We start from the raw sequence: 14,406 nt of genomic DNA on the forward strand, positions 1-14,406 counted from the left end.
GATGTCCACCACAGGTCTATTTTGGGAACACTTTTGTTTTCTATATATACACTTAGTAGTCAGTTTATCATTTTAACTGTAGTATATTTTTGCAGGATGAAGTTTCATTTAGTTTTTTAGTCAACATTTTCTATTCCATGTTCAATTTCCATGTGTTTTACTTTGTGTTGTGCATTCATGAATAAACATTACTGCTTACATTTCCTTCTAGCAAGCCCAGCAGGTGATTGAGCAGCACTTGGCCATCCTTGACACGGAGGACTGGGGCAGCGGGCTGCTGTGTGCCGGGGTTTGGCCTGACAGCTTCCCCTCCGCTCTCCTCTCCACAGAGGATTCCTGCTTCTCCGCCGTTCTCCGAGACGGACAGGTTCTGGCATTCTGCCTGAACACCCTCAGCCTGCAGGGCAAACGGTGAGGATGTAAACAGCAAACACATGAGTCCGCAGTGGATAAAGTACAACACAAGCAGGGATTCAGTCCAAATCCAGTCACTTGTAAAATGATCTAGGAGGTCCAGTTGGAGTTTAAAATCAAATGAATGCATTTAAACGCTGCAGAGTGGTTTATAATACTCACAGACAGGATTGTACCACCCTGGAATAAATCAGTGCCAGGGTCAATGAGGATGTCAGTTATTATACATTGGAAAATACCACAATGAGAGAAAGCTTTTGTTCCAAGATAAAGAGCTGGAACCTGAACAGGTTTGAGGTGTTAGTCTAATTGTATATACTAAAAGGAGTTATGGTGTAAGTGTAATTCCTAAAAGGGAAGATCCTACCCATCCCCACTGGAAAAAAGGCATAAAGTCTATTACTGTCTGCACAGGAATCTACCACTGAGCCTGAGTGACCTGCAGAGGGCGCTGCAGAGCAGTGGTGTCCATGAAAGCCTGGTGTTCTCTGAAGGTGTGGTGGATCTGGAGGAAGGAGACGCTCTGAGGCTGATACCCACAGCAGTGAGACTGGTCACAGAGAGGGCCTCTCATGGGGACTGGATCCTCCGCAGCAGCTGGCTCTCACATCTGGGAAAGAGCTACAAATATGCTCCTGGTTTGTGAAACTGCATCCCAAAAAATTACACTCATATATTATACTTATATTCATTACAAAGTATTCATGCACAATTTTCTTTTTATGGCATGTTTTTGTCAAACTGCAATGTGAGGTAGACCAAAGATTCTTCATTACAGAGGGATCTATTGTGTGACACTGCCCAAAAGAAAATTAGATGAGTATTTTGGACACTAAAACTATGATGTTGTTGACTCTTCCAGATTCCGCGCTGGTCCAGGTGGAGGCAGGAAACCGAGCTCTGAAAGCTGTGTTCGCCTGCAAACTTGCTGCTAAGGGCAAGTCACTCACAGAGTTGCTGCAGCCACACAGCACAGGTAATGTTTCTGCTCATGGTCTTGTTCTTTCATCAGCGTTTTTTCTTGTTTTTTGGAAAGATAACTGAACTCTAGTGATAAGGAACACTAGCAGATGAAGGCATTTTTATTTGGCTGTCTCACTCATGTATAGATATAAGATGATTAAGTGGGTTAGTTCAGTATTTAGAACAAGGAAGTTTGTAATAATTTGTATCAGAAAAAATGTGTTTGTAAATCTTCCGTCCAGTTCGAATAGTATTTTCAATTCAACATTCCTGCTATCAGAAACTATGTTTACTTTAAGTGATTGTAGGTCATCTACAATGACACACTAACTAAGCAAAAATATGTGTGTTATGTTGCAGATGAATACAGGATTCTGGTGGACATGCGCTGGAACAAACAATATCTGGACATTTTAGCCAACAAGTGTAACTTTGAGGATGAGGAAAGATACATGGAGTTTTTGGAGGCACTGAACACCGTTGCTAACAGGTAAGCAAACGGCTTTAAATAGTTTTACATGTAAAGGAATCTAACTCAGCCATGTTGCCTATATACCACTCAAGAAGAAAGACAGTAAACGGACAAGGGATAGCAACAAATTTCAATAAAGATACATTAAAACATAATTTCAGTTCAAAATGATTACTTTATATGTATTGTATTATTATAATGTTATTCTGTTCAAGTCTAGAATGGTTGATAATAAAAAAACAAGTGTGATGTATGGTTACACAGGTATAATTATGTGTGAAATGTGTGATGCATTAAGTAGCTGCTGGACATGTTCAAGTTTGATTTGTTTGTGTGTCTTAGGATCGTTCTGATGATGGACAGAGAGGAGAGGTCTGTCATCTGCACCTGTGCTATCAACCTGTCTGCGCAGAACTGTGCCCTGAGGATAGCCACGGCCTTCAGTAAAGGTAAACACAGAATACACTGGTTAGTTATAAACCGGTGGCATAAGGTCTCGATACCTGACACCCACCTGCATTACTGAGTTACTGTAACAGGTCAAGACTAAATCCAAACATCCACCCAAGAGCAACAGACGACCATCAGTGAATTTCATGTGTCTGTATCTTTCCCTCCCCTCACAGGAACTGTTGATATCGGTCACCTGCCTCATCCGGTGCTGATGCACCTCCAGGCGTTCTTCGACCTGTGGAACACCTTCACGCTGCAGGCTGTGCTGAGCGGACAGAACTACATCTCAGACCACATCACGTTTGAGGTGAGGGCTGTTGCTTTATCAGTCACTTTCCACCCATGATTTTCTTTTCCTGGGTTAACTCAATGAAGATATTACTACTGCTCTGCAACTGCTGCTACTGCTGGTGCTTCGACTACAGCACCTCACCTGTCACCTGTGCTTGTCTACTCGTCGTGTTTTAGATCATGCAGTTGCTGCAGTGGCTCGACCGTTTCTGGGATGTGTGCAGCACGCTGGCGGCCGACTCGCAGGGCATCTCTGTGCTGTCTCTGCACTGGCAGTGGGTGCAGAAACACCTCATCCTCCGGCTGCCGCAGCTGCTGCTGGGAGACACCGACACCACATTGGAGTAAATATTTACCTTCACACTACTCATATTTTCATTTAAGTTACACAATTTAGAATTCTATTTGTTTTGTGTATATTTACTGATAATACTAACATTGGAGAGATGGTAGCGTATTGAGATTGCAGTTGTACATATTACAGTATTTTGATTTCACACATTACTAATGCATTACAGCTGTGTTACAGGAACTTTATTTCACACTGTCTTTACAACTAACACTTGTGACTGTGCTGTGTCCAGAGGTCACCAGGAGCTGCAGGTGGTCTCCACGGCCATCCAGACTGTCCTGTCTACCCCGGTGTCTGTGGCCACAGCATTGAAAGGCATCCAGAAAAATCTGGGGAAAGCTCTGCCATTCAAGGTGAGGAAAGTCAAAATCCAACTTTTAAAAAAAGAAAGTAAAGCTAGATTATCTGTTTTTATGTGTATTTATTTATATCTGTTTACTTCATAAACCGTCTCATCTTCCTCAGTTGGAGTCGGTGGGTAAGTGTGCGTCTCGGCTGCAGCTCCTGAGTAAAGCCTTAGATGTGAGTGATCTGAGGCTGGATGGCCACACTGGGCCTTGGAGAAACGATCTGCTCCGACTTCAGGGTGCTGCGCTCAAACTGGACATTAAAGAGAGTCTGCTGGAAGCCTGGGGCCTTGTTCTGCTGGCAAACAACCAGCTGGATCCTCAGAAGTCTGGTGAGCTTGTGTTACAGAAAGATCTTTCTACCCCCGAGAGAGGTGAAGTTCGAAATATCAGCACGAAATATCTCAACAGATGCTTTACCTACTTTACTTTACTTATAAACAATAATACAAGTTTATTTCTATAGCTGTTTTCTAAAATGGTTACAAAGTACTTTACAAAATACATTGGAATATAACAATTCAGAGCAAAACAATACAAAAAGAGAAAGATAACAAGAGAAAATTTAAAACAAACCAATAAATATCAATAAATATTTAAAAGCTTTCCTATAAATATGTTTTAAGCAATGATTTAAAAAAAAAAACGCATTTACCTTTGAATTCCAACAGATTGTATAGACCTTTTCTAAAAAGGTTACAAAGTGCTTTACAAAAACATGGGGATAAAACCACACGGAGCAAAACAAAAATAAGAAAGAAAGATAACGTATGAGAAAATATTATAAACAAATAACATCTGTTAAAACTAGTTAGAAATCTGGCATTAAAAGGCTTTCCTATAAATATAGGTTTTAGGCAATGATTTAAAAAACGTATGTAATGTAAACTAATGTAAACAGATTTTTACCAAAAATACTCTTGGCAATAAAAAATATTAAGATAAAAAACAAATATTGATTATTTTGCATGTTTCTTCTAGCACTTTCACATGTTTGTTTTAGATGCTAATGGAGCACCAAACATTTAGCTCTGAACGACTTGTAATATCAAGTTGTATTTGGTTAATTAACTGAAAAATTCCGTAACATTTTCTCCATCCCATCAGGAGTGTTGGAGAGGTTGGTGACCAGTGTCGAGCAGCAGCAGTGTCAGATGACCTCCAGGGGTCTCTTAGATTTCCGCTCCATGTCTGAGGAGGAGGAGGAGGAGCCAGAGGTCGGAATCCAGTTGCCCAGAAAGGAGCTGCAGCAGCTCAGCCGCAGAGCCCAGCTCTGGCCCCTGATGGAAGAACTGGCTGTGCTCAACCAGCTGCGACTCAGCACTGACCTGCTGCACCTGGCTCTATCTCCCGGGTAAAAATCTGCCTCTCACTCAACAACACAACATTTATGGAGACTGACCATGAACCAGTTGGCAGTTCCATTAACTCTTGCTGTTGATTCTGCAGTGATCAGGAGGCAGAAGACAGCATACGCCGAGAACTCTCCAGGCATCTTCGTTACTGCCTCCAGTCCACACCGATGAATGTCAGTCAGCTGCAGCCCCTCTGGTTCCTGCTCAGCAGTGACAGGGTCAGTAGAATAAGCATTTTCAGAAACACACCTGAGAACACATTCTGATTTATTATTAAATAAACACAAAATGCCTGAAAACCCACAACAAATAGGAAACTCATTCGAACCCACAAACTTAATCAACAGTGCTAATGCTTCTCCTCCCCTCCAGCCGGCTGAGGAGCTGCAGTTTGTGTGGTGTGACCTCTTGTCAGAGGCTCTGGCTGCCTTGTGGACCAGCTACGTGACCTCCAGCCCAGACCGCTGGCTGAAATGGGACCCACTTAATCCGGAGACCAAGCCGGGTCCAAAGCTGCCCCATGGAGCAGATAATATGGTAAAGGCCTTTTAACAACTATGTCTAACTGTGATGTTTCAGTCGAACAGATTTTCCAGCTGGTTTTGATCAAATTTACTGAACAGTGCCCATGTTGTTTTTAGGGTCCAGCCTTGTTAAGCAAAGCAGTGTGGTCGCACTGCATGCTGGGAGTGCTCATGAGCAGTGAGACAAGAGATCGTTGGGAGCCGTCGGCAGCCGTCCTGCTCTCCCTCTCCCATGTCACCCTGGGGGAGTGGAAGGAGAGGATCCAGCAGCTGCAGGATGTGTCTGCAGTGTTGTGGGACAATATGGCCATCCCTGCACTCGCAGAGTTCAGGTAGATCAGAAGAAACTTATATTCCTAGTCCTGTCAGTTCTCTTTAAAAACGTTTTTAATCACCACCACATCTCTTCAGGGGCACAGACTTCAGACTGCAGGGCGTGGTCCTGCGTCGGCAGCTTCAGAGCATGGCCGACCTGCTGCCTCCCAGTCTGCAGGAGGGCTACATGGAGAGCTGCGAGAGCCTGGTGGAGGATGCTGACCCTCTGATAGCTGCCCAGGAGATCCAGACAGTCTTCAGAGACTTCCTCCCCCCCAATCTGCTCCCTGACAGCCTGCTGGAGTCCTGCATCACCTGCCTGCAGCAGTACGTCCAAAGCAAGGTCCAAGGCTCCAACTCGCTGGCCCGCGCTGGAGTGTTCTGGGTCAACATGGGCCTGTTGCAGATTAAAGTGTGGACACCACAAACCATCTTTGACCCAGCTGTGAAGAGGGCCTACAAACTCAACTACGCTCAGCAAGAGGTCAGCAGCCGACTGGTTTTAGTGCTTATTATCCTGTTGTCTGTACAAACTACTGTTTATTATCTTTGACTCCCTTTGAGCCATGAGTATTTCATGTGATTTGTCATGTGACTCATTTGATCATAGTCCACAACATTGATCAACATGGATGTTAGCTGATACAGCCTTGGAATTATAATTTAACAGAAGAATAACAAATGTACTGTGATATTTGAAGAAATGTGACGAATAAAAAGTCAATTGTGTAGTCTGACGCAGTCTGACTACAGAACAAGTCAAAAAGAATGTCCCATTCTGCTTTCAGAAAATGATTGTGGTTAGTGGTAGATAATGCGATGGTTAATGCTGGAAATACTTTAAACTGATGCTTCCATCGTTTTCTTGCAGCTGGCTCTGCTGCAGGAGGAGTGGAGAGGTCGCAGTCTGTCATCTCAGCTGATGACCGGAGCAGAGCTGGAGGAGAGCAGCACCACTGATGGCTTCCAGCATCCTCGGATCAGGTCAGAACCAGTCGCACATTCTCACCCTGTGACCTTCAATATGAATTCAAATATTCACATTCGACCAAGAGATTCCAAATTGTACAGTTCTTGAGAAGCAGTTATCTTTTGGATGCAGGTACCTGTGGATCCGTATGCAGCAGGTGAAGGATCAGATAGCTGAGCTCTCCAGGAAACAGGCCTGTCGCCCTCATGAGCCTCAGTATGGTCGACTCTTCCAGGAGCTCCAGCACTACCTCTGCAGCATCGGCCAGACCTCCAGAATCGAGGACCTGCTGTCTCACCTGCTGAAGGCCCTGCAGGGCTCCTCCTCCAAATCCAGGTCATTTGTTCAGAGTCTGCTGAAGGAGGAGGCTGTGTGGCAGAACTCCCAGAAGCGCTTCTCCCAGAGGCTGCCCGAGGAATACCCCCTGTACCCTGACGTGGTCGGGCCAGTGCGGACTGGCATCCTCCAGCTCCGGCACGGCATGAGGCTGGTGGCCTCCCAGGTGGCTGCCTCGCTCACGCCTGTGCCAGGTCTGCACAAGCTGGTGTCCTGCCTGCTGGCCTTCCCCTCCCTGTCCGCCAGTCTTCCATCTTACCTGGCCCGGGCTGACTTCCTCTGCTCCAACACTTGTATGGATGTTCTGCGCTGCCTGGTGAAGCTCCTGCCCCAACAGGACGCTGAGCATGTGGTCCCCAAGTCCTCCACGCTGCTTCTGAATGCTCTGCTGCTCGTGCAGTGCCATACCCTGTCCACAGGAGAGTTCAGCTCCAAGGCACACAGCCTCTTCAGACACATCTGCCAGGTCAGAGCCTTAATTTTTGTGTCAAACATCTGTCTCCCCAGTTTATATTCTGCACGTTTTTTTTAGTCAAACATTTGTTTTCCAAGCTGAAGGCATGCTGCTGTACTGACTGTAACATGATGCTTCTCAGGCTGTGGTGAACGAGTGGGACGACCAGGAGAGACAGAAGAGAGAGAGAGAGCAGCTGGAGGCCAGTCTGTACCGCAACCGCTCTCGACTGCACGGCTCAGGACTGACCGAGGAGGAGCAGGAGGAGAGGGACTTCAGACACCAGTTCCCACAGTTCAACAAGGTATTGACACAACTGCTCACACATGTCTTAATATGTGTGGAGATCAGCCACTGGCTGTTGCTGGCACAGAGGCCATATGTTATCAGGTTGTCCGTACGTCCGTCCGTATTGTCCGTCCCATTCTCGTGAGCATGATATCTCATGAATGCCTTGAGGGAATTTCTTCAAAATTGGTACAAATATTCACTTGCCTCATGAAGTAATTCTTTCCCATTTGGCACAAGCATTCACCTGAACTTAGATTTCATTTTGGTAGCCAAGGGTCAAAGGTCAAGTTAAAGTGACCTCACAAAGAAGTATGTTTCACTTTATGATACAATGGCTCATCTGGGTGTGGAAAGCCTGGGGCTTAACCCACAACGTGAGAGAAAAGTGAAGATCAAAACATGGAAGGATCCCCAGTGTTTAGTTGACTGATTTCTTATATACAAGTCAGTTTAAATTGTGGCCAGATGACTGCATTCAAAGAAAGACAGGGGGTCGCCAACATCTTCATGATTAGTTCTCTGGGGACCATGAATGTCTACATCACATTCATGGTAGTCTGGTTAGCAGTCTAGATAATATAGGGCCAAAGAGCTGGAAGGAAAAACTCAGAGATGGCAATCCCTGACACACTGCCATTAGCTAATTTTACGTAAAGGAAATGGGATCATACTTCCTCTCAGCTCATTCTTTGTGTCCATGCTCTTAATCAGGATTTTGCAGACATCATATCCCAGCCAACCCTGGAGGGCCCAGCAGACTCTGAGATTGAGGAAGAGGAGGAGAGAGCCCAGGAGGAGTCAATAGAGAGCGGCTCCCTGTCTCTGGCTGCCATGAACATGGTGGTCCAGGTCCACCAGCAGCTGTGTCTGGGATACGCCCGATCTCTGTGGTATCAGAGCACAGTAACAGCCAATCACAGCAAAGAATCCATCAAAGTTCTGGTATCCTCCTACCAGATCGCTGCCCCTGTGATGTCACGCTTCTATCATCTGATGGGTCAGTATCTTTTGTCTGCTAGCAGTACAGCAGAAATGCAGTGATGTAAATGGAAACTGGTTCACGGCTTCCCCTGGTTCCCCCTCAGATGCTGAACTGGACCAGCAGTTGACAGGAAGTGAGCTGCTGCTCTCTGCCCTCCTCCAGAACACGGTGCAGGGCTCAGGGGGTCCCGATGGTCTGTGTGTCGCCTCAGATGGACCCTATGACTTTTATCAGCAGCCCAACATGAGCGAGGCCTGTCACGGTCTCCCTGTTCTGGAGCAGCTGAGTGTGGCAGTGAAGCAGAGACTGGAAGACTGGCCGGACCACCCCGCACTCGTACAGGTCAGTTCGGTTTTTACATCGAGGCTTACAGCGAGTGAGCAAAAAGGGATTCAATATCTCAAACCAAGGAATGTAACAGGAAGCAAGACCTCTTGATGTGCATGTGTTGGTATATTCATTTCTAATATGTCTGGGTGTTCAGAGGAGATTTTGTAAGAGATAGCAGCTGCAGAAGAAACAGTTTGCCAAAAAAAGTTTGATTGGCATTTGATCTGGAGTAATTTGCACTCATCTCCTTTAGTAAATGCTGCGGTGTCTCTAGAATCAGTAGAAGGTAAAACAGAACATAATTCACTGGTGGGAAAAACTGTATTAGTGTCCACATCTACTAACTGACCGATTTAACTTAACTTTACATAGAGATCCACGGGATTAATAGTTACACAGTAAAAGTTACTAAGTGCTAGAATTGACCATTTCTGTGGCCTGTAGGTAACCTTGTGCTTTACATACAGCTGTTATTGTCATACAGAGTCTTCCGATGAGTTATTCAACTTGGGCTATAAAATGTAACCCTGTGTTTGTGTGTGTTGTTTTTCAGCTGATTGTGGTGGTGGAGAGGATCATGACTTTCAGTCTGGCCAGTCCACTCGCCAAATTCCTTAACGGTCTGGAGATTCTGCTCAATAAAGCACAGGTGAGCTCAGTTCGCAAGGTGCCTCACAGGATATGCATTTTTAACTATAATGTAGTTTAGAGTTGCAGGAAATGTTTAATAGCCAACATGTAGAAAACAAAAAATCTGCTTGTTACAGTTGCTGAAATGTTAGTTTGTTGTTCAGAGGAGAGCTCTGTGCTTCTTGTCGTCACCTCTGTTCTCTGCTGCTGTCCTCAGGACTGGGAGAATAACGCCAGCCGCACAGTCTCTCTGCGGAAAGAACTGGAACCAGTCACCCAGCTCATTATCCAGTGGCGCAAACTGGAGCTCAAGTGAGTCACAGAAGGATTCAATCTAGACAGTTTTCTATGTTATTGTTTGAGGTACTTAGTGTAGAGAGAGATTCAAACTCCTTGTTTATAATGGAAATGTGTCCTGTCACTTTTGTCTGGTAGTTGTTGGTCGAGCAGTCTGGACAATGCAATGAAGCGGCACAATGAGAAATCAACCAAGCACTGGTTCTCTATATACCAGCTGGTAGAGAGGTATCTGGAGGAGCAGAAGAACGAGGCTAATACAGGTACTTCCTTTATTTCTACAAACATTTGGTTTGAACATAGTTGATTTATCAATTAACTTTTTTCCACATGACGTGCATTAATTCGTGAATTTGCTCAGAACACAACCAACCCTGCCTCTTGTCTCACTCTCCTCCCAGGTGAGGAGGTGGAGCGCCTCTCCCTGTCCTCGATGTCCTCCACTCTCCAGGCCTTCATGGAGGGCTCCACCCTGGGACAGTTCCACACCCGCCTGACCATGCTGCTCAGCTTCCACTGCCACCTCCTTCTGGTCCCCAACCAGCCTGGACAAGGTCAGCCATCACTACTCTGTCCTACACGAGGCCTAAAACATACATGTCCGACCTAATACAGTATTCATATGTCCCACATATGAGTTACCAATCCTCCCCTCTACATGTACTGTGAAACAAAAACTTAAGTATCTTTAGATTAGCTTACTGCATCACTGCATCATGACAGGGACCCTCATCTTTAATTATAGTGGATACCAAGTGCATATGTCATCATTTTATGATATTTTTAAATTATCAACTCAAAATATAAATGAAAAAAATATATAAATAAATCAGAGAGTAACAGTCCTGCTCAGAGTCGTTGTTGAATTTTCTCATATATAGTGACTGGGGCTGTTAATCACCTCAACTGCAGAATGTAACACATCTTCACTTGAAGGAGGTTTGTATAAGAGTAAGGATTTGATGAGTGTAATTCGTCATTTTTTAGTATAAAGCTTTATTTTGATCCGCTCCTTTTTCCCTGTTTTGGATTATGCTGTTATTACAAACTCATCACTTCCTCTAACCCTTTCAAATTAAAAGGTCTCTGGACTTTCACTAGATAACAACCTTTCATTTCTTAACAGAGCTTTTGTTGTGAAATATTAGTAGATATGCCTTATGCAATGGTTATCTTATGGTTTTCTGGGGCCGGCCTTTATTTGTTCATTTGGTCATTATTCAAGACCAACCTTTTAATCGACTGCTGGTTTTTGTTTGAGGAAATGTGGTAAATCCAGTTATGAAAACTAGGTCAGTAATTTGTCACTAGATAAATCTTGATTGGTCACATTTATTGATCCATTGACCAGACAGGGTCATCCCTAGGAGCTTCACCACCAGGTCCACATGTTGTGCATCATGCTGTTAGATGTCACTGAATAATGTGGTGGAAGTTACTTTTTCATCACTGAAGTTATTGTTTCAAAATGCCTTTGACTTTGACTTGACCTTCAGTTCCAGGTCAAAACAAGATAATATCTGCTATCTGTTGCTTTTTAGCTGAGAGAGAGAGAGAGAGAGACTCCACTCTTCAAGAGAGATGACGTGTTAACTGCTTCCTGTTTTACAGAGTCTTTGTCCAGTCTGATGTGGAACCTGCATAAATACTACAGTCAGTTCTCTGACTGCATCCAGACCAAAGTCAGTCAACTCAGGCAGCCCATCGAGAAGGAGCTCAAGGTAAATAAGTGTTTATTAGTGTCCTTGTTCATTGCATACTGGTCCTTTGAAACCTTGTCCCTGCATGTCAGATTAATGCCTTTTTGAATATATCTTTGAATATGCGGAGCATGGATATTAAGAAGTTCCACTGTTGTTGTTGCTTTCAGGACTTTGTCAAGATCTCCAAGTGGAACGATGTCAGCTTCTGGTCCATCAAAGTGTCAGTGGAGAAGACACACCGGTAAGATATAATCTGGATTTGACCCTGTTGAAGAGCCCAGTCTCCCACATTCCCCAAGCTTAAGTGTCTTTGGACAAGTTACTGAACTCCAAATTATATGATAGAGAAAGTGCCGCACATTGTTTGGTGAACGGTTGAATGGCAAAACTGTAATGTTAAGTGCTTTGAGTGGTTGATAGAACTGGAAAAGACCTTCAGACACCTACTACTCAAAATTCACTTCAGCTGACCTCATGGGGGCGCTACAACAGATTTTCGTCAATAACTACATGAGCTTTTTGCCTCGATTCTGTGGATTCTTAGCTTTCTTATCTTCACCAAATTTCTTACATGAAAAATCTGCATGAAGCTGCACAAAATTCATTCTATTTAGATTTATTTTAGATATAGGATTTATTTTAAAATCTGCCATCAAGGTCAGATTTAAATAAACTTTCATAAATCGAAATCGGTTCAAGGTTTTATGAACATATTTAGTCTTTGGATCCTCTTTGGAACATACCACCTCTAGTGGGCGCTGGAACTTAACTCATTAAAAAATATATATCCTTTAACTGACAGCACATTATTTTCTAAATAATAATATGACAGTCTAAGATCAGGTCAGTCAACAATAAACTTGCACTGTGAGTCTCTTTTCCCTCCATCCCTTGACTTCCACTGCTGTTGACTCTGCAAGTTAAAGGTGTAAGAGGCGTCTTAAATAATTCATCCTTCCCCAAACTCACCATGTTGTACAGATCACCAGCACAATAATTCATAATGGTTCAGTTTTAATGAATTTCATTTCTGTTTTCTGATGTGTTGACTTTGTGTCAGACAATCCACTTGGACTTTACCACCACAGGCTGTTACATTCTGCTCATATCGTTTCCCTCAGGACTCTCTTCAAGTTTGTCAAGAAGTTCGAGGCGGCTCTGAGTGGTCCAAGTGTTCCTGCTCTGGTGGAACAGGGAACCAGCGCAAGCTTAGACAGTGTAGACACCAACCCTGAGCAAACACCCATCCATCGAGTTCATAAGGCTCTGAAGAGCACTCTGCCTGGGAAGGGCAGAGATCTGCAGGTACGAGTCTCAACAGGACACAGAGTTATTTGTCTCACCATCACAAATTAACAATCCATTAATTTTATTTCATATTATTTTGTTTTTAATCATTTGAATCTGAATAATGAATAAACAACCAGAGATAAACTGTGTATTTCAGGATGAGGAGCCGGAGGAAGGGGTTGAAGCTTCATCTCTACAGGGACGTCTGCCTGTTCTCACCAGGAAGATGAAGAAAATATGTAACCAGCATGTGAAGAAAAACCCAGTACCTGAACTGGCTGAAGACCTGGACTACTTCACAGGTAGAAATATCACTCCTAGATAGTATAGAGTGTATAAGGGCGGAAATGTGTTCAAGATAATTGGAAATAATTGTGGACATGCCTGTGATTGATTACAAAGCTGTTCCACATGGTGCTCTCACTGGATTTGTTGGTACAAGGTGTTAGAGTCCAGCACAGGTCCATATTTGCCACCCTGCAAAACTCTGTACAGAACCTGACCCGTTACCCACTATTATCTCCAAGTCAAATCCAGACCTGCCCCGACCTGCTAACATGTGACCCGCGACCTGACCCGTCACCCATAACTAAACCATTGATTAAACACATATCTTAAATACACAGCCACTCACATCAAATGGGTGATGTCCTTCCTGTCCTCCCGTTTTGGTGGTTGATTTGTTAATCTGTGAATTGTCGCACCACCTGTGCTCCTGCAGCTCTCAATGTGATTCCTCAGCGACAACGTACCGAGCTCGCGACAATAAAAACTAATAAACTGTGTCACTTTCTACAAGCAGCAAAGCCGCTGAGAACATAGTCACCACTGGCTAATCATGTGTTTATATGATGTATATAATAATATGATCCATTTGATGAACTTGCTAATTCCCGGTCAGTAGTGACAGTTATTTGTCAAAAGTAAAGTGGTCAAAAGTGGTTTTGTAAGATTTTACAATAAAATCAATCCTTGCAGCTGACTAGGTTTTATATAAGCTGATTTAGATGTTAAAAATGCTGCACAATTACCTTTAATTTTTGATTTCTCCACCTGCTGCCTGCCCGTGTTTATTTAACGTCCATATGCATGAAATTATATGAATATATATTTTTTTACACATTACACAATATCTTTTGCACAACCCATGGTTACCCCATTCAGTGCAGGACTCTAGTACAAGGGGCCACAAGGAGGGTTTTAAACTTTAAGACTTCTTATCTTTTTTCCAGGCGAGGTCATCAGCAACCTGCGAGACTTGCAAAGCCTCACCATCAACATGTCGGCAGAGAAGGAGAAACAGAAGTCTGAGGTCAAGCACATCCTTCAACAGAAGCAGAGAGCTCTGTCTGACCTGTTCAAGATGCTCGCAGATATCGGTGAGTTTCCCTTTTCTGACTCAGACATGTCACATAATATTCTGACGTAAAAGAAACAACAAAATGCAACCTGTCTGTCTGTGCCCTTTGAACCCAGGTCTCTCGTACCGTAAAGGCCTGGTATGGAACAGGACAGCTGACCCAGAGAAATTGCTCTGTATGCAGCCGCTGGAGATGAGCACTGCTCTTTCTGCTGCCAGCAACCAGGAGCAGGCTGAGAACACGTAAATAGATCCTGTTCACACTCACACCGAGCAC

General features: G+C 44.0%; 1 protein-coding gene across 1 annotated transcript in view; it reads left to right on the plus strand.

Annotated features, from left to right (window-relative positions):
• mdn1 (midasin AAA ATPase 1) overlaps window positions 1-14,406 on the plus strand; it is a 57,669-nt gene that overhangs the window by 28,992 nt on the left and 14,271 nt on the right. Inside the window, 29 exon segments of the mRNA XM_035143470.2 lie at window positions 212-411; window positions 829-1,052; window positions 1,277-1,390; window positions 1,738-1,867; window positions 2,192-2,298; window positions 2,476-2,609; window positions 2,771-2,937; window positions 3,178-3,298; window positions 3,411-3,624; window positions 4,400-4,646; window positions 4,742-4,865; window positions 5,020-5,184; window positions 5,289-5,503; window positions 5,583-5,970; window positions 6,358-6,470; window positions 6,589-7,258; window positions 7,389-7,550; window positions 8,249-8,534; window positions 8,623-8,861; window positions 9,403-9,498; window positions 9,697-9,791; window positions 9,915-10,039; window positions 10,178-10,330; window positions 11,388-11,497; window positions 11,647-11,720; window positions 12,601-12,784; window positions 12,927-13,071; window positions 14,002-14,148; window positions 14,246-14,372. Coding sequence (XP_034999361.2) covers window positions 212-411; window positions 829-1,052; window positions 1,277-1,390; window positions 1,738-1,867; window positions 2,192-2,298; window positions 2,476-2,609; window positions 2,771-2,937; window positions 3,178-3,298; window positions 3,411-3,624; window positions 4,400-4,646; window positions 4,742-4,865; window positions 5,020-5,184; window positions 5,289-5,503; window positions 5,583-5,970; window positions 6,358-6,470; window positions 6,589-7,258; window positions 7,389-7,550; window positions 8,249-8,534; window positions 8,623-8,861; window positions 9,403-9,498; window positions 9,697-9,791; window positions 9,915-10,039; window positions 10,178-10,330; window positions 11,388-11,497; window positions 11,647-11,720; window positions 12,601-12,784; window positions 12,927-13,071; window positions 14,002-14,148; window positions 14,246-14,372 — 5,276 coding nt within the window.

This window comes from Hippoglossus stenolepis, chromosome 20, assembly GCF_022539355.2.
Source record: "Hippoglossus stenolepis isolate QCI-W04-F060 chromosome 20, HSTE1.2, whole genome shotgun sequence".
NCBI lineage: Eukaryota > Metazoa > Chordata > Actinopteri > Pleuronectiformes > Pleuronectidae > Hippoglossus > Hippoglossus stenolepis.